This window comes from Sapajus apella, unplaced genomic scaffold (genome assembly GCF_009761245.1).
Source record: "Sapajus apella isolate SASKATOON/1434 unplaced genomic scaffold, GSC_monkey_1.0 scaffold87, whole genome shotgun sequence".
Classification (NCBI taxonomy): Eukaryota; Metazoa; Chordata; class Mammalia; order Primates; family Cebidae; genus Sapajus; species Sapajus apella.
The window spans coordinates 6,490,327-6,514,501 of record NW_022437027.1 but is presented as its reverse complement, the minus strand read 5'-3'; the positions used below and the strand labels follow the sequence as shown (position 1 = coordinate 6,514,501).

General features: G+C 35.4%; 1 protein-coding gene across 5 annotated transcripts in view; it reads left to right on the top strand.

Moving 5' to 3' along the window:
- NPNT (nephronectin) overlaps window positions 1–24,175 on the top strand; it is a 75,867-nt gene that overhangs the window by 29,938 nt on the left and 21,754 nt on the right. For 2 of the 5 annotated variants that reach the window (XM_032254856.1, XM_032254855.1), the window contains 7 exons: window positions 3,182–3,274; window positions 7,849–7,938; window positions 12,253–12,372; window positions 13,562–13,681; window positions 15,340–15,474; window positions 15,784–15,906; window positions 17,546–17,944. In XM_032254856.1, the coding sequence (XP_032110747.1) occupies window positions 3,182–3,274; window positions 7,849–7,938; window positions 12,253–12,372; window positions 13,562–13,681; window positions 15,340–15,474; window positions 15,784–15,906; window positions 17,546–17,944 (1,080 nt within the window). The remainder of the gene's footprint in view (window positions 1–3,181; window positions 3,275–7,848; window positions 7,939–12,252; window positions 12,373–13,561; window positions 13,682–15,339; window positions 15,475–15,783; window positions 15,907–17,545; window positions 17,945–24,175) is intronic. The other 3 variants (XM_032254859.1, XM_032254857.1, XM_032254860.1) reach the window with 2 other exon arrangements.

Below are 24,175 nucleotides of genomic sequence, written 5' to 3'. Positions count from 1 at the left end.
TCCTATTCCAGCTGCTCTTACCTCTAACACACTGCCTTTCCAGGACCTGCAATTGTAGTTATTACACACCCTCCTTGGTTCTTTTACCTCTCTATCATAATCCTTGTTGTGATTTAGCCAATATATTATAGTTTCACAGCTAATTTTTCATATCCTCTGTGACTCTTTCATCCCCCCCTTCCCTAGTATAATACATTATATACAACAAATGTTTGATACATGTTTATTGAATTCCATTCCAGACCTAATGCCAACAAGATAACTTTGTGCTATAAAGGAGAAAATCCTTTCGTGCAACAATTTCCAAAGGGTTTTCTTTTTCTAAGAAGAAAGACATTGATTATATCAACTTTATGAGTATCCTACGAATTTAATAGCTATTCACTGAATAGCCTGTCAGATGGAAGTGCAAACAACAGTTTGTTTTGAAATAGGACTCCCTAAACATGGAAGAAACATTAACAGTCTTGGCCTGTTGGAATGTGTGCATTTGATGTGCCCAAGATTAGGGCACTGTGCTCAGAACAAACAACAAAAAGGGAGATGAAACAATAAAAACTTTGTTCCTGTAAAGCACCTAAAAGTACTATGGATGGTTATCAAGCTGGTCGGGGTCAAAAGACCTTACAGCCTGAGGGCCTCAAGTTTGTTTTCTAAAGTGTCCTAAATAAAATTTTTCATGTTTTTAAGTGGTATTTTAAAAACTACTTTTTCATGTTTTGAGAAAGTTTTCTAAATTCCAATTATTTTAAGGGGTTATTTCCTGGATTTTCATTTAATGATTTCGAGACATTTACTTTTTTCAGTATGGCATTCTGTGTGCCTCGGTGATACGTGGTTATTCAGGTTGTATTCATATATAAATGTTAAGATTTATGGAAAATCGTTTTTTAGATTAAAAAAAATTTTAAGCTGGTATTTCTTGGTGATAGGGCCTGAAAATTACATAGAGTGGCTTACTTCTGGGACTTATTTTAAACTGCATATAAACCATCTGCCAAGTGTACAGTTGGCTAAAGAGTAATATTAGAAGGCCCTCCTGGATAGTTTATTCCATTTCACAGATATGAACACAGTTGTTTTCCTTTGAATTTAATGCCACGTTGAAAGTTAGATTTTAAGAATTTTCCAAGGGCATTTTCCTGTCATTTACACTCTGCTCGTCTTTTCTTTCTGCAGTCTTTTACATTAAATACCTCCCACACACCACTGTCTAAGGATTTCTGGTGGTACAGGGTCCAGTTGGGATGACAAATAAACAGGCAAGCAAGGCCTGAAAGTAAAATTAGCAAAGAAGCCCTGTGTAATGGAAGGTGAGGGTAGGGTTCGTGAGAATTGGGTGAGTAAAGGGAGAAAATGAAAATAACATGCACATCAGTTTTGCAGGAGTATTAGAGTCTTAAAGGAAACAGTGTTTGATAATTATCAGAGAGGAAATTGGGAGCATATCCCAGAATGGAGAACAGCATGGGTTAAAATGGGTAGGAACAAGCGTCAGGGGCTTCAAAATTTGGGGTCACTGTTGAGTCCATTCCCCTTAGATAGTTTTCAAGGACTATCTGCTCTTCACGCAATGATTATTGAAGCTCATTTCTTCCTGTCACTAACACAAATCATACCTTCTTCACGTCAGACCTAAACTATTTCACTGGTCTTGCAACTGTTCTCTCTGCCTCTAAACTCTCTCCAGTCCATCCTACATATCATCACCAGAACTTTGATAAGATTCCCAGAGCTTTGATTTTTATCAGGCAGTTCTGGTGATGATAAATGTATGGAAACTTCCCATTTCCTAGAGATGAAGTACATGTTTCTCATTCTGAAATGTGGGAAACATAATCATCTGATATCACTCACCTGATTGTTTCTCACTCTTCCTCCACCATTTACCCATCTCTTTAGCTTAATGAGCCTCCTATGTGTCTCCTAACTAAACAGCAGCTTACTTTGCTGTGAAATACTCTCCTTGGGTAGTCTGCTCCCTTTTCTGCCTATTCATGCTTTAAGATTTAACATAAGCCAGCTCTATGAAGCTTTCTGTGTAAATTTATATGGATTTGCTTGTGTTATAATTTCTTCATACTGCTCAAAAATAAATACCGTTTTGAATGAGAAACGTGGTTGTTTTGTCTTTTTATCTAGATTGTAGACTCCTTGAGACCAGTAACCATGCCATACAATTATTTTTCATCTCTTACAGTGTCTTGCTTAGGGACATGCACATATTTGGTACAGAGCAAGGTTTCTGAGTCTGGCACCATGACAGTTCGGGCTGGATAATTCGTTGTTGTGGTGGGTTGTCTGAACATTTTAGGATGTTTAGTGGCATCCTTGGTGCCTATCCACCAGATGCCAGTAGTATCCTCTCCCTAGTGTGACAACCAAAAATGTCTCCAGACATTTCCAAATGTCCCCAAGAGGTAAAAGTACCCCCCAGTGGAGAACCATTGTTAGAGAATAAACAGAATAGATTCTGATTAAACAGTGAAAATATTTGAGTAATGATTTGTAGCATTTTGAAGTCTTGAGAAAGTGGAGCTCAGTTGATGGAAAAGAGTAAATGTCAAACTAATAATGTCCTATTTGCTATGATAGAGCATAGACAGGCCATTATAGATTGAGAAGCAATTGTAATTAATCTCAGAGTTAAGAAAGATAAAGATACAGAAATATTGAAGTTCCAAAACATTTTAGTTTTTGGTCATTTTGAATCATTTCATACTTAGGAATGCCATTTCTAGTAAAATAAATATTTTATTATTATTTAAAAATCTATATTTCATACATACTATCTTTGGACTAAGAACTGCTATTTGAAGGATATTTGAGAGAATGAGTCTGAAATTGTGGGTGCACGTCATTGTAAGGTTATAACTATGAACAAATATCAGTTATGCTTTTGTATAGTTTTACCTAGTTTTTCTTTTATTTGACTAGTTGAGTATTGTCCTTGAATTTAAATTTTTTTTTAGCCCCAACTTATACACACACATACACATAAACATACATAACGTGTGTGTGTGTAGTGTGCACAGTGTTTTTAGGAAACTGATTTTGTTATTTTGGCTACTTTGTTGTAAGTTCTAGTATTTTTCTTTTATTATTAAACTAGTACATGACATCAGTGCTATATGATTGGTGTTTTGCTGACCTAGAAACAATGCATGACATCTTTTCACAGCTGTTTGCCAACCACGATGCAAACATGGTGAATGTATCGGGCCAAACAAGTGCAAGTGTCATCCTGGATATGCTGGAAAAACCTGCAATCAAGGTAGGAAAACAGCCTGACATAAACACACCATCATAAGCCAACTCTATTACGCCCAAATTAAAAATATTCTTATCTCAAACTGTTGTCCATAGCTATTTTTCCCGAATGTGTGAGCTGCCATTTTGCTGATAAATAAGTTATGTTAATGATAAATGTTATAAAATTTCTTTTATCAAAGGACAATTAAACAAATTGTCTCCCCTTGTTATCTGATGCTAATTGAAATGTGTTTTGAAGAAAAGAGTCATTGCGTCAGTAATTTAGAAGCCTTCTGGTACTCCTTGTTCTTCCACTAATTAGTTGGAAATCCTTGGCCAAATAATTAACCACCTCAGACTGCAGATACTGCTTCCCTTTAATGCCAAAGTCAGGTAGGGGGTTTGACTTGAAATTTGGAATTTCCTTCTAATTCTTAGCCCTTTGATTTTGTGATTAAATCTCCCTTCAACTATGGACCCGTTCGGAATGGCTCCATGATAAATAAAAATGATTAATCTAGCAAGCACTTTTTAAAAAAATCAGCATCAGTTGTTTATAAAAGCAAATATTTATTAAACACTCACAGTGACTCAGGTATTTTATATATATTATCTATTTTCATCTTTATAACAACATTGGGAAGTAGAGCATTATTTATTATAATTAGGTATAAATAATCTATTAATACATTTTTTATTTGGAGAGACTGAGGCATAGGAATATTAAGTGTCTTGCTCAGGTTCACAGATTTACTAAAAGAGCTAGCATGTCAATTTAGAGCAATGGCCTATATAATCCATATTTTTTCTACTTTATTAGTTTTGGATGAAGAAAATATATTTGGAAATGTGATCCTCTCACTCATGCTAACAAGTCAGACAAGGCTTGTCTTGTTAATTAAATTCAGTTAAAAATTTCCATTATTAGGAATTAAACTAGAAATAAAGATTAGAGTTAGATCTCGCTAAACAGATAAGAGTCAAAATTTTTTTAAAAGAGTCAATTTTTACTTATTTCTTTAATTATACTCCCTATCATCTTAAATGTCAGGTGAAATAATGATATGGTGTCTAACTGTCCCTTACATACTTACTTGATCTCATCTGATACAGAAATGATATTGCTGAAATACTACTGTTCTTCAGTGGCTGATACTTTTTCCAAGATATTCCTTGAGGTATGTCTTGTAAACTAGTGATTTATAGACAGGTTTTTTTTTCACTATTTTTTTTAAATTTTGCTTTAAGTTCTGGGACACATCTGCAGAACGTTCAGATTTGTTACAAAGGTATACATGTGCCATGGTGGTTTGCTGCACCTGTCAACCCATCATCTAGGTTTTAAGCCCTCCATGCATTAGGTATTACTCCTAATGCTCTCCCTTCCCCTGCCGCCAACCCCTGACAGGCCCTGGTGTATGAAGTTCTCCTCACCCTGTGTTCATGTGTTCTCATTGTTCAACTCCCACTAATGCACTTATGAGTGAAAACGTGGTGTTTGGTATTCTGTTCCTATGTTAAGACACAGTTTTTATAATCATCCAGAACACTGATTTTTGAAAGCATATTCAAAATGGTCATTCATGAACCATTATCAGATGAAATTATTCATGAACCATCAGATGAAATCCACACTTGCAAAAATGACATGTCCCAGTGGCAGAAGCTGCTATTATAAAGTATGTTCTTGAATTATCTGCTATTTGATTTAGAACTGATTTCTCCAATGCTGTTTACTCTCTTATAATACTATTTTTAACTTGAAATTTACCAAACATACCAAACATTATCTCAGTTTGCTCTTTAAAAAAATCTACTTGACTTTTCTTCCCCAGTGTAAGTTTACAGGTAGCAGCGTGTTAGCTTCTGGTTATTGAATGGTAGTGTTTGTCTTAGAATCTCAGTATACTTCTTTTTTTTTTAAAGTGGTGAACATAAGCTCTCAGAGGTTTCATTAATATGTCAGCACTGTAAAACATTGTCGTCCAAATGTGAGGATATAAAATATAAAGAAGACAATTAAAAGAAGTTACTTTTGAGATTGCAGAGAAATTCATTTAAATTTCTTTGCAGGAGGTTCATCAACTTTAACATGCTTCAAAGACATGCTAAAACTATTATTGAAACAAGGGTCCATCACTGGATAGCTCTTATTTTCAGAAAACCCATTTAACATGTACTTTTTTTTCTGTAACACATACCTATTTCTCTAAAGAAAAAATTGAATATGTCAAGTTAAAATCTTGCCTCCCAAAATCGTATTTCTTAAAGAGAAGAGGATTTGATTAGTAGCAAAATGGGATTTCACACCTGATACACACACACACACACACACACACACACACACACACACCCCTACCTGACACTGAAAATGTAATTTCAAGTCCAGTTTTGAAAATAAAACTACAGCTTAGAAAAAACTTAGGTATTTTAGTCATCTGTTACTTTGCCCTCCTCACAACAAAAGCAGTGTGGCAGGTTCCTGATGGCAAGGTTTATGCTCCTTGAGAGCAGAAACCCTTTTTGTTGTCTCTCTGATTTCTGGGTTCCTGAAAATTATTATTAAAGCGTCTTGCACATGGTAAGTGCACACTAAATATGTTAAATGAATGATGGTTTCATCTAATGGTTCTTGGTCCTGAATGTCATGGAAACTTTGGTTCCACTGGTTCTTGGTACAGCATCTTAGAGAGTCTCTGCATCCATAGACTGAGAGCCCTGTCAAGATGAGGGAGGCTGCCATGTGTGTCCTGGTTGAGTGTGAGAGCTGCCTAGAGACTCCCATAAAAGTTGTTAGAGAAAATTGTTCATGGTGCTTACATAGCAGATTGAGTAAAACTGTTTTTATTCAGGCCCACATATTTTAATAAAGTAGAAAATATGCTTCAAAGATAAGGGAAGTCAAATAGGCCCCTTTTTTCTCAAGGAGATAAATGTCAGAAAGAAGTAAATTTGAAATAACTTTATAGAACTGGAAATTAGCTTTTGATTAAAAGTAGGTTTGGGTGTATGACAAGTATTCACTGAGAATTTTGTAGCAAGTTATGTACTTTAAGAAATAACCCCCTGGAAACTTGCATCATGGTATAAACAGCTTGAATAAATGACAAGTGCTTAACCAGTGCCTTTAGAGCTGCCTGAAGAACAGCCGGAATACCAGGGCAAGCTGCACTTTGGAACCGGTTTAATTTAGCAGCCTTGCCACAGGCATGGTGATCTACTTTTGGTGGCTTGCTCTTCCTTTTAAGTCATTTTCTGGATTTTTTACACCAACAACTGTTATGAAATTACAGGCTTGGACTGATAATGAACATATTCTATAAGGAACATGTTACCTTTCAAAGCAGATGAAATTCTAACCTGAATTCTGGCAAGATTCTCTTTGATCATTTGCTTCCCCTACTCTTAATTTTATTCATGCATATTTCCCTCCTTCTTAAGTTTCTGTTCCAATACAAACGTCTTTTTCCCCCAGCCAGAAAAAAATATAGATAATAATCTTTTTATAACTTTTCCATTGGGGAATGATTTTTAGTATGTAAATATATCATTGCATATTTTCAGAAATGGAAGACATTCTTAGGAATTTACAGTGTACTTTGTAATAATTTCAGAATAAAATGTTTGTAAATGTCAATTCCTAATGATTTGGCATGGTTTATGTTTCGTGTGTTGGATTCTTTATCGTAAGGAAAGAATTGGAGTCTTGTAGGTCAGAACCAGATGCCAATTTTGGTGGACTAGTTACATCTGAAAACTGACTGCTTTGCTAAGCACAACAATCTAAGGACTTTAACCCTAATATTAAGGTGGTTACCGACAGCCTTAGTTTTTGAAAGATGTATGGTTTCAACTCCCAAAACCAATGTTCATTTGACTTGGATGTTTTACTGGCTGTTAATAACATAACGGTGTTGAAACAGAACGTGGTAGTTTTTCTTAACTCTCTACTTTGAGTCTCACCCATCTTATATTTTGGTAAGCTAATAATGGTAACAGTTAACATTTTTTCCCATAAAGCTTCTTATGTATATTCTAGAAGCATAAGTTCTTACATTTAAATGAAAATATTGATGATCTATCATGATGTTATTTAAATAAAATCTTTATGCAAATCATGCATTTGTGCATAATTTTGGAGTATTTTAAACTACTATTGTACAATGTGGTAATATAAAGGGAAAAAAATTTAAGTTGGTTGTTTAAGACTTCAGTGTCCTTAAATAGAGCAGGTGGATTATAAACAAATTTGTTTTTTGTTTTCTTCCCTCTGTTGATGACTAAATAATACTTTTAAAAATGATCATCTGTTATTTTGAGTTAAAAAAATTTTATGACAATGATGAATTATTTATTTATAATGTGTGTATTGCCCTTGGGAAACAAGATGACAGTGATACATTTTTAAGAAAATAAAAATTAAAGAAAAAGAGAAACCAGAAGAACTAGAAACTATTGTTTATAAAGTATCTAATGCATTCTTTTTAAACTCTACCAACTGTATGTAATTGTTTAATATATACTTGTAAAGATTTTTAGGGCTAAAATTGACATCAGTTCAAAGTTGACTCTTACTACCTTTTTCCTGGTGTGAAGACGAGCACATCCTAACTCCTCTTGACCAAGGCAGTGAACAGCCTCCTTTCCAACCCCTGGATCACCAAGCCACAAGTTTGCCTTCAAGGGGTGAGCGTGTGTTGTCTCAGGTGGTCTACTCTTCCCACCTGCATGGCTTCCTGCAGTTATGTCACTTCTTGCAAATGTTCTGAAGACTAGCCCAGGAGTGCCCAGCCTTCAGCCCTGAGCATGTACAGCAAGCAGCAGGAATTGCCACCTGGTACTGATTCTCTGTGCTCTGAAAAGCATGGAGCTCCACTGTCCTTTTAACACAATGAGTATCATTTCTTTTCTTTTTCCTTTCTGAATTTTGAAATATTTTCTAAAAATCAGATAGCAAAACAACTTTTTTCATATGTAGGCAAACTCAGGAGTTCCAAAGCAACTGAAATTGGGGGTTTCATGCCTTTTGCCAAGTAGATTTTTAGAAATGATCAACTCCTCTTCTGCACCATCATCTATTTGAAGTATAGAGTTTTAGGTTACCTGAAAATCAAACCATACATTAGCGACTTTCTTTGGGTATACATTGTGTAACATCAGATAGCCTAAGTTCTGGATCCAAGATGGCACTTAGTTGCTATTTGATTATAAGCAAGTCATTAATGTATCTGGGTTTTAGCAAACCAGTCAGTAACAGGGAGACAGTAATTCCTGCCCTATTTGCCTGTGGGGTTGCTGTAAGAATAGAAACACCAAAAATATTAATGTCTTCATCATGCTGGAAAGCTGTGTAGGAAAATAATGTGGTGGCATAATTTTATAGTTCCTCTTCTAGGATATTTTATCCCTCACCTATTCATAGGTTTAAGAACTTAGAATAACTGAATTAAAATCGTTTAAATTATTATCTCTGCTGAGAGGAAACTTAATGCATTTGTATATTTTCTGCACAAGGAATTAGGGCAAAGGAATTAATTTCAGTCAATAATTTTAAAAAGAAAATTACAGTAGTTGACATATTGACATCTGTCTGCCTATGACCTATTCTTTAGGCAGAAAAAAATGTAAAAGCTTAAGATTTCTAAAACATTGCCTGATTTAAGCACCAAAGTGGGGAGAAAGTCCAAATGTGTTAAAATGAATGAAAGTTTATTTTTTAAAAATCATTGAATTAGTTATCTTACACAGTGATGTCTTCCAGATTTTTCAAGCTGCTTTTCAATGTCTGCACACTAATAAAATTTCTGATTTTTTCCTGAAGTTAATAATAATGCTATGCAGCTTGCGTTTCCGTTCAGGACCTGTTCCCTTCTCCCTCTCCTTCTCCCATCCAAGCTCCTGAATCCACCAACCTACTGAAATGTACTCCTGACAATGGTAGACGTTCTTTAAGACTTGTATACATAATAATTGAAGCATTTGAATATAAGTGATTTATTGTAAAGTTCTATCCTTTAGTATGATAAAATAGGCACATGAAAGAATTCATTACATTTGTTTTCCTGTTCTGTAGATTTTCCTTATATATATTATAAACTTCCAGAGAAAAAGGAAGATAAGTAAATTTAAAATAAAAACACCAAATTTTTTATATACCAGGTTCTCTTATCAACTTTTAAGATTTACTGGAGGCAGTATGATCAAGGACTTCGTTTTGTTCTGCTTATTGTAGGAGTATTTACTATAATTTGGAAGTAATTCATTTTTTAATTTCTGGCTTAATTGAATAATATGCAATAGATTGTGATAATGAATACAGCAGTTATTGGAAGCAGCACATATTAGCTCTCTTCATATGGCACTAGGTCTATGAGAAAAGAAGGGAACATAAATAAAGTCAATAAACTCTTAAGAGAACTGAGGACGAAAAGGCATCTCACCAGGACACCAGATGCATTTAATCTTTTGAAACTGTGTAGTTTAGGAAAAGTCTGATATTTGACAAATTTTGATAAACATGAATGACTGTGGAATCTTATAGTATTTGAAGTGGCTTTCATAAGGGTCATTGTGAAGTTTTTAGGAGACACCTGCCTGTGGCAGATGGGGCAATGATGGCAGTCACTGGGATATTAACACCAGTCAGCTGTCAGGGAATGTCATCCAGACCATCAACAGCTGGTAGAGTACAGCTTTCTCAATTGCTTTCCATGTCAGTAACAGGTAAAATAGCCAATATATGTCCACATTTACCCATTAAATGTTGCATGTTTTCTTCCTTTCCCATATTATTTCATACAGTCCAGATTTTTTGGACTCGTGACAACATATTGGCTTTTCTTTCCTTTCAGTTTCATGATTCTTAACCCCAAAGTGCTTTTGCCATGGGAACCAAAGGATAAATTTGGGTTGAAGCCATTCTTTGAAACCACCAGCAGCTCCAGTATGGATTATGAATACTACCATAGCAATACTAAGGGGCCCTTTATTGGCCCAGACTGAAGCCAAATTGTAGATGAGCTGCCCCAACTGGGCTTCAGCTTTAGTTCATGGACATAGTGTCTGAAGAAACTTCCATCAGCATAAATACTCCTTGTTTATGAGCTGCCTGGAACTGTAAACACCTTACCCATTCCCATCAGGAACTCACAAAAGTTTCTGTTAACGCTTTGAAAATAAACCTAGGGATTCTTAACTGACACATAAAGAAAAATTCAAATATCCTTTACTTGAGATATAAATTTTTATTTTAGTCTGTTATTTTGTGGTTTTGTTCTGTTTTTGTTTAGTGCAGAAAGTATTTAAAACCCAAAGCCTTCCTCTAACGCCGTATTTGGTTTTAAATACTATTTCCTATAATATTAAAGAGATTTATCAAAGACAGGTGTGACTCTGCATGACCATATTAGGAATAGTCATTAACTCCTCTTAGAAGATGAGAAAGATGAGAAAGATGAGAAAAGATCCCCTCTCATTTTTAGTAAATATTGACATACAAGGTAGCAGAACATGAGAAGGGTAGAAAATTTCTTTCTCAGTCATTCTTCCTTGATTTTTGCTTCAATTAACAGAGGGAGAAAATATTTTTGATACTATAATCTGCATGGCACCTTCTATGAGCAAATTTTTTTTGAAATATTTTAAAATGTGATTTTATTTTAAAAACCCTTAACTAGGCAAGGGACAATAAAGTAGAAAATTGAGAAAAGCATAGGAGATGACAAAATTATTTGGTTTATTTATTTAACCTTTCCAGGATTTGCCCAGCGGGGGTCTACTTACAGTTGCATTAAGAGCAGAAAAAAGACCTACTTGGAAAATCAATAAGATATGAAAATTTTTTTAGATGTAATAATTATTTAGTGATTTTAAAATATAATGGAACTTCATGATTTAGTTAAGTAAAATATACAGATTTCTAATAAATGAGCAGATCAGATTGAAAGAGATTAGATTTGAAAACAATTTTGTAACAACATATTATCTATATTTCTTATTCAGTGACATGGATTAATAGATAATTATGCTGATTAGATACTTATGCTGGTGGTTCCAGACAAAATAAGCATGTGGTCACGTTTCTTTCTAATGAAGCATGTATTTTGGGCATTATTATTTCAATGTTTATTTGTCATTATGAGTTTTATGTTCACTTGAGGCAGTGTTTAATTTGGGTTTAAACATTTTCATAATGTGAAATTTATTAATTCATTTTATATTGATATTTAAACCAATAAACCTAAAATACATGATAGTCTATTATGTTTTGTCCATTAGTATTTCCATATGCCTTTCTTAACTGCAGGATAAATGAAAATATGTTGGTGAGTTTTTTAAAGTTCATTTTGTGACTTGAATGCATTACTAAAGTAGGAAACTGAAGTTCCTTCTTTAATCTGAAATCATATAAAATCTACAAGATTGAACAAGAAAAACTATAATATTGATCACTATTAATTTATTTCATTCTTATCCTCAGAAAATAATAGCCTTCCTTTGGGAAGGTTAAAGCAGTCAAATGTTTTAAAATCGTATACTTTCTGTAAAGTAAAACATTCTCATGTAATACCTTCTTTAAGCAGAGAAAGGAAGACATTGAACGAATAGGGTTACATTGTCAGGATTGAATCTAGCAATAGAACCCAGATATTTTGAGAAAATTGGCAGTCAGATGTTAGATGATAGTGCACCTCTGCCCGTGAGGAGGTTAGTATGCTGCTGTTTCTAGGGATGATAAAGTAGGCATCTGTTGTTGAGAATTTTCCTAACTGACCTTTATGAACAGAGATCCATAAAGGTCATGGCAACTCCTGGTTGCCCCTAGTGTAACCAACCTTCAAATTAATGTTGCATGAACAGGCTCTATCTCTTATGTAAATGACAGTTACTATAGCTTGACCTATTTTTCTCTTTCTTTTTTAATATAGAAAAGAATTTTAAATGGCTTACATTAGTGCTGAGGTTTTGTGATTTTTCTGCTTCAACCCACATTGTTTTCAGATCTAAATGAGTGTGGCCTGAAGCCTCGACCCTGTAAGCACAGGTGCATGAACACTTATGGCAGCTACAAGTGCTACTGTCTCAACGGATATATGCTCATGCCGGACGGTTCCTGCTCAAGTATGTCAAGAATCTTAACTGTTTTACAAGTGCTTTGGGCTTGTTTCTGTTGTGTTCTGGGACCTTGCCTTGGTGAAAGTAGCCTCCTGGGTTCTCCTAAACAAGATGTGTGCATGTGTTTATATATGTGCCTAAGGAACTGGCAATCTAAATAGAGGCAGCATTTTAGATGTACAATAGTCTTCTATCATGAGTGTCAATATTAAATTGATTAAGAAATGGTATTTAGAACAAGAATTACAAAACTAAATGGGTTTTCTGATTTTTTTAAAAAACATGTTTACCCCTGTCTTCCATCTGGGTATGGAAGAACACTTCCAGGGTTTTTTGTTTGTTTGTTCGTTTGTTTTAAAGAATATTAGTGACTATTAGGGACTGCTCATACAGAATCCATTAGGTCTGTTTTGTGGTTTTAAATCGTTCATAAATACTTTCTTACTTCACTTTTAAAACGGCTTTTATAATGAAAGAATTTTAGACTTTAATAATACTCTAAGACTTCTAAAAAAGAGCTTTAAGTAAAAAATAAATGAATATGATGAGAAAAGTAGAATTCATGTTTATCTTTATAAGAATGAAATGCATGTTTTCTACAATCATTTGGATGTATAAGATGGACTATGCCCTAAAATGCTCTGCAAGCTGATCATTGAGGTTGCATTTATATGATATCCAGCAATTAATGACTTGATTTTTATTTTTACTGAATTATCATTTAACTGAGTTGCATTTTATAAAACAAAAAAGTTTAGCTAATTTTGTTTAACATTGCATAAGTATAGCATGGAACTTTTTGGAATGAGGGGAATACATGTTTAACATTGTGCAACTCTGTGGGAAATCTGCTGTTCGCCTAGACACATTTCATGGGCAGTTGAGACAGTTACTTGGATGTTTAGTTAAGAATAGCACTTAGCCTGAGTAAACTGGAAAAATACCTCAATTCTTCACTTTCCTTGGCCACTGGAAAAAATTCCAGATAATCTGTGTAAGTCAGTTTATATTTGTCTTTTAATGCTTTCTTCCCTTTCCCCTTTTACCTTTTACCTTCTTTAGGTGTTCAATAGTTAAGGACTCTTTGTTATCATTGTTCATTGTCACTGATTTCAGGACAAGTGAAACACATAGCTATTTCCGTTACAGATTTTGTTTTCTACCTGTCTGAGTCAGCCAGTCCCTCTCTTTCCAGGTGCCCTGACCTGCTCCATGGCAAACTGTCAGTATGGGTGTGATGTTGCTAAAGGACAAATAAGGTGCCAGTGCCCCTCCCCTGGCCTGCAGCTGGCTCCTGATGGGAGGACCTGTGTAGGTGAGTTGTAAAATCAAGCATCTCTGTCAGTAGCCTTTGTAGGATAAAAGGAGAAAGTGAAAGGGGATAGTAGTAAGGAAAAAAAGGCAACATCAGATAATTAGCTGTCCTTCAGAAGATGTCAGATGTCTCAGAAGAGGCTCTCTATGAATGGATCATGGAAGCCTTGTTTTTTTACAAATGAGAAATAGGAGGAGGCCTCAGGCAGAGGGAACCCTATGTGCAAAGGCACTGCAGTTCAGGGGAGCACAATGTTTAGGGAAACAAGAAGAGCTCAGTATTCCTAGAATGTAAGCAGCAAGGTGAGCAATGAGTGATGAAGTTGAACAGGTAGACAGGGCTAGATTGTATGTGTCGTACTACAGGCCTCAGATTTTTTGTGGGTAAATTAGGAAGGCAGTGTAGGATTGAGAGTGTGGACTTTGATTTTAAACCTGGCTCTTCCATATACTAGATATGTATAAAATATATATGGACTTTAGGGAACAGACTTTGTTTCTTTGAGCATGGGTCCTCTTACTGTTAAAATGGAAATAACACCACGTAGAACTGGTAGGAAGATTGAATGAGATGGTGGATGCAAAGAGATTAGCATAATACCTAGCATGCAGTAAGCCTTGAATGAATGCAAGTGTTTGGTGATTAGAGATATTTACCAAGCAATTTGCATACTCCAGAGACTGTGCTAAGTGGTAGGATATACAGAAATGGACTAAGCAGACAAGATTTTGATCCCCACAAAGCTGACATTCTAATGGGGGGAGACAGAAAAGAAACAAATACCCAATGAAATTACAGACAATGCCAAGTGTTAACATGGGGTACTAAGAGAAAAACAGAATGTGTCTATTAGCCCTAAGGTAAGACCTGTATCATTAGCTATGTGAAGAAACAGCCAAGTAGCTGAAGACACTGCAGGCATTGCAGTGAGAGAGAGGTTGGCCTGTGTGAGGTTCTTAAAAGAAGGCCCATGTAACTCAATTACAGAGTGTGAGTATGAGGGTTGGTGGCTTGAGATACAATTGGTGAGGTAGGTGAGGGTGATTTGTTGCAGGGCCTTCAAGGACATGGGGAGGAATGTGGATTTAATTCAAAGCACAAGTAGAAGTAGTTAAAAGATTTAGAGCAGAGTAATGATCTGATTGTATGTTTTAATGTAATCATTTGGACAGTTGGGTTGAAAATGCTTTAGAGGGGGTAAGTGACAGCAAAAGGAGCAGTTCTGAGACTTTTGTAATAGTCTAACCCAGGAGATGGTGGCTTCACATAGGGTACTGGCGGTGGATTAAGAGGAAAGTAGACAGATTCAATTTTATTAGAGGTAGAATTAACTGGACTTAATGATTTTGTAGTTAAAGGAAGGAGGGTTGTTTCTAGTTCAAGAATGATTCATGTTTCTAATTTAAGCAACTTGGTAGATACAGGTGCAGTATGTGCTAGTATATGGAGCCCAAGAAAATAACAACTTGGCTTAGGATAATGAGTTGAAATTTGGGTATATGGAATTTATGTTGCCTGTAGGGGCAACCAGCTGGATGCCATTTATGATGAGCTACTATATGCCAGGCAACCATTTGTAGTCAGTTATGTATTTTGAAACCCACTCTGTCTTAACATGCCCTTGCTTTTCCTAAAATGCTATTGACTTACGTTTCTAGATGTTGATGAATGTGCTACAGGAAGAGCCTCCTGCCCTAGATTTAGGCAATGTGTCAACACTTTTGGGAGCTACATCTGCAAGTGTCACAAAGGCTTCGATCTCATGTACATTGGAGGCAAATACCAATGTCATGGTAATGAAACCCAACCATTATTTTATGTTATTTCTTCCTAGAGCACTGAAAGTTCTCATCTTGTAGTGATGGCTGGAATGTCAGGGGCAGGAGAGAGTACTGGCATTAAGTTAAAGAAACCAACGGACATCCAGTTCAACCACTGATAGTTCCCAGTCCACATGTACTTTATTTCTTCTGTTTATCTGCCAAATTTATGTAGACCATCACATTGCAAAAAAAAAAATCATTTTTGAAACTGTATATATTTTTCATGTCATCATATTTATCTCCTAAATAAACGTCTTCTTTTCCTACTTTCTGATGCAGACATAGACGAATGCTCCCTTGGTCAGTATCAGTGCAGCAACTTTGCTCGATGTTATAACATACATGGGTCCTACAAGTGCAAATGTAAAGAAGGATACCAGGGCGATGGACTGACCTGTGTGTGTGAGTAGCACTTGTCTCTCATCTTTAAATTCTAGCAGAAAATACAGGATTCCACAAAGGCCATTGCTAGGGAAGATAAGGAGTAAGACTGATTATCAAAGAAGTATAATTGTCATAATTGGTTACATTTGTCTGTGATTTCCACAAACAATAAAATCACTTGCTCAGGTATTTTTAAAAACTAAGAATTTAGTAATACATCATAATCTTAAGAATGTTTGAATCTCTTTACTGTAGCTAAAAAGAAATTATAGAGTCTTCCCTGAGAAATTGCTTTTGTTAAAATCAGAAATACATGTTTGCCATTAGCATTAGATTTTGATGGTGGGATAATCTGTATATATTCTACATTTTTTCCCTCTGTTTTATGCCTCCTAACTCTACTATTAAAAAATCATTCCTGGCCAGACACCGTGGCTCATGCCTATAATCTTAGCACTTTGGGAGGCCACAGTGGGAGAATTGTTTGAGACCAGGAATTCAAGACCAGCCTGGGCAACATAGTGAGACCTGTCTCTGCAAAAAAAATTTGAAAATTAGCCAGGTGCAGTGGTGCATGCAGTGGTGCATACGTGTAGTCCCAGCTACTCAGGAGGCCAAGGTGGTAGGATCACTTGAGCCTGGCATCTTAAGACTGCCACGAGCCCAGTGATCTGTGACCATGCCACTGCACTCTATCTTGAGCAAGAGAGAGAGATCCTGTCTCAAAAGAAAAAAAAAAAAGTCATTCCCATATTTATTTCCTCTACATCCAGAACTGTTTTGCTTTTAAATTTTTTGTAAGTTTTATTTAGAGTACCGGTTATGTTAGTAGATAAACATGAAAAAACCCCAAATGTCATAGTTTAACATACATTTTATATAACAGAAGATAATTTTTAAAATTTTCTGAGTAAAATATTGACTGAAAACCATGGGGCATAAAATCATGGGGATTAAAGGGTTTTTAAAGGGTCATATGGTCATTCCCAGTCATTCCAGGCAGATTAAATATTGATTCTTTCTGGTGAATATTATCAAGGAAATAGATTCCACAAATGATCTTTGCAACCTCTAAAAATGTCTCTTTAAAAGGAGTTGTATCTATCAATAAGGAGAAAGAAAAACCAACCATAAAAAGCTATGTAGAACATTTACTCAAACTGTATTTATGCAGATTGAATTTATATAAAGTGTGGATAAGAAAAGTATTTGTCTTTAGACAAGTCTAAACACAATTTTATAATATATATGTAGCACAGGATATGACATAGATTCTAACTATGCATTTCTTATGTTTAAAAAAACTTAGAATGTCTGTGCATTTAAAAAATTCTCATTGGTTGTCTTTTCCACTGCACAAATATTTAAAACTTTTTTTGTTGCAAATAATACATATTCATTATAGAAACACCAATATATTTGTTACATACATCCAAAGGATGAATATATACATATATATGAATATGCATGTATATGTTATATGTATACACACACATATATTTGTTATCTGGAAATAGTATGACTTACAGTAGGTAATATTCTAAATGTGAAAAATGATAGTAGTTGTTATGAGATGTTTTTATGTGTCTGTCAGTATAATGCTTCACTTTTTAGGGAGGGAGGGATTACATACTAATTTAAGTTTTAACTCTTTCAGATATCCCAAAAGTTATGATTGAACCTTCAGGTCCAATTCATGTACCAAAGGGAAATGGTACCATTTTAAAGGGTGATGGAGGACATAGTAATTGGATTCCTGATGTCGGAAGTACTTTGAGGCCTCCAAAGACACCATATATTCCTTCTATCACTACCAACCAGCCCACTTCTAAGCCAACAACAAGACCTACGCCAAAGCCAACACCACGTCCTACTCCACCACCACCGCCACCACCCCTGCCAACAGAGCTCAGAACACCTCTACCACCTACAACCCCAGAAAGGCCAACCACCAGACTGACAACTATAGCACCTGCTGCCAGTACACCTCCAGGAGGGATTACAGTTGACAACAGGATACAGACAGAGCCTCAGAAACCCAGAGGAGATGTGTTCAGTAAGTGTAATACATGTTAACACATTTTCAATAGGCTCTTTATGATGACTTTTCAACCACAGGCCAAGCCTTGAATAAGAATGAAACGCATAAGAAGAACTAGCTGTGTAAAGTCATATGTCCTTGTTGACAAATATAATAAAAAGCTGCTTAAAGAGTCAGTCTAATTGGGCAAGTAGAAAGAATGCGTGTAGCAAGGGAAGGAATATCACAAAGTCATATGGTAGGTGGCAGTTCTTAGTCAGTATGGAAATTCTGAGATAGTTGCATTTACTTGAAAACTCTCAGAGGTGGGGACCTTAACTATATTCCATGCTATTTTACTTTTAATTCAACCCTTCATTCATTCATTCAGTCAGTCAGTGAACATTTTTTAATGTCTTTAGAGTGCCAAGGAGGCCTTCTATTAGCCATTGGGATTACATAAAGATAAAACAGAAAAGGCCATAGTCTGGTGGGAAAGATGGTTACTCAGAAGATATCAGTGCTAGTTTGTTAGTGAAAGAGATCTCTGTAGGACACTATAGGAGTAGAATGAAGGGATACCTTGTCAGTCTTTGGGCAGGGAATATTCAGGGAGGGTGTCCTGAGTGAAATGGGGCAAGGTGGACAAAGAAAGGGAGATATTTTAGTTAACAGGGACAGCACAACAAACACAAAGAAGTAGGAAGCGGTGTAACAGGCAGTAGAGTGCTAGTAAATTGGAGGGTCATGTCAGAGACAGATGAGAGAAGCTGGACAGCTACCTCTTGGATTGCTATAAATTGGTGGTTAGATCTACAGTGAGGCTGGATTAGATCAAAGACTACCAGATTCTTAGCAGGTGACTAGGCAAAAGGTAGTGCCACTAATGGAGATAGAGGATACAGGAAGAGAAGCAAGTTTTGAAGGAGGAAAAGGTTGTTGCTTTTACCAGAACAAAATTTGGATTTTATAACTTTAATCTGTTCCCTGGAACAAAATTTGGATTTTATAACTTTTATCTGTTCCCTGTATTCATCTGTTTGTCCTGTGTAACTTTGCTTATTCTTGGTTACCTTTGCATTCACCACTCCTATCTCCTCTTCTCCTTTATATGCTACTAGTTTATTTTATTCCTTTTCCTGTTCCTCCATTGTGAAGCTAAATTGTATGCCTTTTATATTGAATACCTTTATAACTTTTTACCATGTTAAAAAAATACTGACATTAATATTAGTATTTAAAACGGAAAATAAACCTGACGTGGCAACTCACACCTGTAATCCCAGAACTTTGAGAGGCTGAGGCAGACCCATCACTTGAGCATGGGAGGTTGAGGCTACAGTGAGCTATGACTGCACCACTACACTGCAGCCTGGGTGACAGAGTGGGACCCTGTCTCAAAAAAATGAATACATAAATAAATAAAATAATAAATAAACTGGAAATTAGAGCTGCATTTTGCTTGTATGTGACTCTTAATTAAAATTTCTCCTCTAGGTAATTGTCCAATTAAAGAAAGATAGAGATTCTCTAATTCTGATATAGTCATGTATGTTTTGGATAATTGATATAATTTTTAGAGAAATTAGACTGTAGCTCAAAATATACATTTTATATGTGCATAACTATCTTTTGAAATTTATATTTTTGTAATTTTCTCCTCACTTCCTCTCTTTATCTCAGATACTGTCTTTTTCTATTACTCCTTTTTAAATTCTCATCTCATTGTGATCATACAATGGGATTTTTGTTTATGAGTGCTTAAGTAATTATAGTATTTATATTATTTTGCTGCCTTAAGATAACAGGGAAATTTGGCTATTTAATGTAAGATGATATGCTAAATAATTTTTCATTATGGTGAAAGAATATATCTTTCTGAGGATTTTAAAAAATATTTTCTTTTTAAAATGTTTCTCTTTATTTCCAGTATTCATCTCTATGCCAATACATATATGAATTTAAAATGACACTGAAGTTCACCAATAAAATTTAATGTGATAAAATTGGGGAAATACAGAGTTCCAATGATGTTTGGGAGCATTCATTGTTAGAGAGTGTGATCTTAAAGACATGCCCTGGGAAAGGATTGTCTTGATCCAGTTCCAAGGCTGTTGCATGCCACAGATAGCATTGCTGCCTTTAGAAACTCCTGCCAAAAATTAAATTCCATTCTCATTTCATCTTCATCATCTTAGCTGCTTATTAAGTCCAGTATATGTGAGAATGCTTTAGAAGCTTTTTACCTTGCTGTCTAGGGATTATAGCAAAAATTCTAAATAAGGCAAGGGCTCCATATTTTTAATTCAGGACAAATAACTAGTGTCTATTCACTGTGAAAACAGAAAAGAACCTTAGCACAATTCAGTTCAACACCATTTCTTTACTGAATATTTTCTTCACTTCTGTTATAACTTCTTAAATTATCCTTATTCTCCACAGGTCTGAGAATAGAATTTAGCTCACCTCATTTCATAGATTTTTAGGTCATGTTAATTATGGCCACTATTTGGCAGTCTCCTCCACATAGCCCTCTACTTTAACTGTTTTTCTTTACATTGAAAGATATTTTTAAATTTTAATTTTTAATTGACAAATAATAACTGAATATATTTATGAGATATGAAAGATTTCTTTTAATGGTAGAGGTTGTGAAACAGAGCTTTTCCTTATAATGTATGTACATTGTCCTCCTGAGAAAAGACTGTAAAAATATACTAAAGGAAAATCAAGGAAGAAAAAAAATCATAACAAGAACACATCATCAGCACAAACGTCTCCCCACACTCTACCTGTATATCAGCTGACTGCTTAACCTATCCAGTTGGATGAAAATAGATGTCTCAAACTCAGCACAAGCAGAATTGTTCCTCTTTGTCTCTTTTTTTTTTTTTTTTTTTGAGACGGAGTTTCGCTCTTGTTACCCAGGCTGGAGTGCAATGGCGCGATCTCGGCTCACCGCGACCTCCACCTCCTGGGTTCAGGCAATTCTCCTGCCTCAGCCTCCTGAGTAGCTGGGACTACAGGCACGCGCCACCATGCCCAGCTAATTTTTTGTAGTTTTAGTAGAGACGGGGTTTCACCATGTTGACCAGGATGGTCTTGATCTCTTGACCTCGTGATCCACCCGCCTCGGCCTCCCAAAGTGCAGGCTTGAGCCACCGCGCCCGGCCTCTTTGTCTCTTAAACATGCTCTACTCTCAGCCTTTCTTATCCCAGGTAATGGGACCTCCATCACCTGTTACTAAGGTCTAATAATGTGGATTCATCCTTAATTACTCTCTTCATACATACATCCAATCTGTAAGGAAATCCTATGAACTCCACCTTCAAATTATATTTAAATGTAACCATGTTTCATCATGTCCAATGCCACCACCCTGGCCCAAGTCATCTTTCCTCTGGAGTACAGGTCTAAAATCCTTTATCCAAATGACTTGTGGAATGCAGCATTTTTTAGATTTTAGAAAATCAATAAGGTACACATACTATATAGTACACACTGAAGTACTGAAACATATTGATGTTTCCCTAGTGTTTTTACCGTGAACATATCAATGTTAATGAGAGGAAAATGATATTAACTCAGAGGTTATATCTCACAGCATATATTTACTAGCTTACACAAATTTTTTAATGCTAGAAAGATTTCAGACAAATTTTTATTTATATTTTAATTGGATCCTGTGATGGCTATTAAAGAAAAAAGTAATTCTTTCTAGAAAGTATAAATTGAACTGTTGGCAAATGTGACCAAAATCAGAAATCAGATTTTTTTAAAGTTATGTGTACATTTGTCTATAGAGTTATAATTAAAAGTATTGTGCTCGTAGGCAATCTGTGATCGGTGGCATGTTATTGTACCTTCCTATGCCTTATAAAAATGTTTCCTGTAAGTATTAAAGTACCATTGACACTGGAGTTTTTGTTCATTTGCTACTTCCAAAAGCAAGGGGTACAAAACAGAAAAGTTATTTAAACTTCAAGCAGTTGGTTAGATATGTTATTTATAATGGACTTTTGGTATTTTAATTTGGGACCTAAAAATTTTCATCTAAACTAACATTAATTATTCAAGTGTGAGTCCTTATGAGGTCTTTGTTAAATCCTCCCAATCATATCCACCATCTCCAAAGATGACTGCAGTCCCTTTTACTAACTCATCCCATCATTGGAGCATTCTTCCTTATATTTAACCTAAATTTATGAAACTACAGTTTATACCTTTTTAATATTGGCAGATACTAGCTACATTTTACTTGTTGGTTCTGATATTCCTTCTCCAAATAATCAAACTAAGTTAACTCAGATTCTGGTTTTTTCCTTATCCTGATACAGGTTATTATAGCCATTGAAAATAAACATTCTCTAGGAAATTCTAAGCCTAATATACTTCTAAATTTTAAGCATGATGCTGAGAAATAGTGAAAGGCAAAGAAAAGGAATACAAAAATAGCATTGAAACATTTGGAACTGAGGGGTTTTTAACTACTACTAAAGATAGAATATTATACTGAATCAGAAAACCTAGTCTTGATTTTCACCTCTAGTATTTATGAGATACGTGACTTTGTACTAGTTACTGTGTTTTCCATCTCAATTTTTTCATCTGTAAAATGGAGGGAATATTCCTAGCTTTCCTTCTGATAGAGTAGCTTCAAAAATCAGAGATAATACAAGGGAAAGTACTTGTGAATCCTGAATTACTATGAAATGTAAAAGATTACTATGTTTTATTTATTAATATAAATAACCTTGATGGTGAGAACTTAATATATAATTAAGGATGCAACTTTTTATGTGTGATATGAAATATTAAACACATTTTTTAAATAATTTTTTTTGAGACAGGGTCTCACTCTGTCACTCAGGCTGCTGCAGCTTCAGTCTCTCAGGCTCAAGTGATCCTCCAGCCTCAGCCTCCCAAGTAGCTGGGTAGCTATTATTATTTTTTGTGGATATGAGGTCTTACTATGTTTCCCAGGCTGGTTTCCAACTCCTGAGCTCAAGCAATTCTCCCACCTTAGCCTCCCCAAGTGCTGAGATTCTAGGCATGAACCATTGCACCCAGCCTAAAAATAATTTTAGCTTGAAGGTCCCTAGGGTTTTTTAGATTATATGACTAGAAATATAAGAAGATGCATTTACAGGGCTAATCCTGTAGGTATGATTTGAGCAACACTAAAATTATTTGATATAGCATAAAATTCTTGTTCTTTCATTAATGAGACAGACTTGTGCTTCTCAAAGTGTGTTTTACGGATTATTATTTCTCTGAATTATTATGCAATTGTATGCTTTAAAAAGTTCTAGAGTCAAATGTATTTGAGAAATCCTAGGTTTAGCCAAATTAAGTCAGTTTGTTTAATGTACTAACAATATTGTAAATCTCTAAGAGAGGCATATAGTGTATCTTTTCTCAAGCTGTTTTAACCATGGGATTATTTGAATCTTGGGTTTAGAGTCTATTGGAATCAATGTTAGGTCAGGCTGGGCTAAACTAAGAAGTATGGAGACCATACTCCACAAAACCCAACATCCCTCACTAATTAGCTCTCATTGCCTGGTTTTTGAAACTAATGGATTGGTCTCAGATTGGGGAGGGCAGAACGGTGCTGCACAAATTTAGCCAGAAAAGCAGCCGTAAGTGGTGGTATGCCTGTATGGACATCAAAGGTTTGCTGCAGGGGATTGTTAAAAAGCCACTTTCCAAAGACAAAAATCTGGTGTCAGAGGGGTTGGAGCTATCCCAGAGCACAGAAAATGGGAAAAACTTTCTGTAGAACCCAAAGTAAAGGAAGTTAGGGGGACATGCTTTCTGGTCTAGCAATATGTAATAAAATCTTATACAACTATTTTTTTTTTTTTTAATCCTGGAGAGGTTTCATTTTTTTTTTCCATTTATTTATTTTATTGCATTTTAGGTTTTGGGGTACATGTGAAGAACATGCAAAATTGTTGCATAGGAACACATGTGGCAGTGTGATCTGCTGCCTTCCTCCCCATCACCTACATCTGGCATTTCTCCCCCTGCTATCCCTCCCCAGCTTCCCACCATAATGTTTTTTGGAAAATATTTAATAATTTGGGAAAATATCCATGTTGCAAAAAGGTTACCTGTAAAGTACAAAACTGTACATGCCCTTTGACTCCAATTAGATATAAAATACATGTCTGCATATGTCTGGATGTATATAAAAGTCTGGGAAAAAAAAGACCAAAACAGTAACCATGGATATATCTAGTTTATGATATTTTGGGTGATTT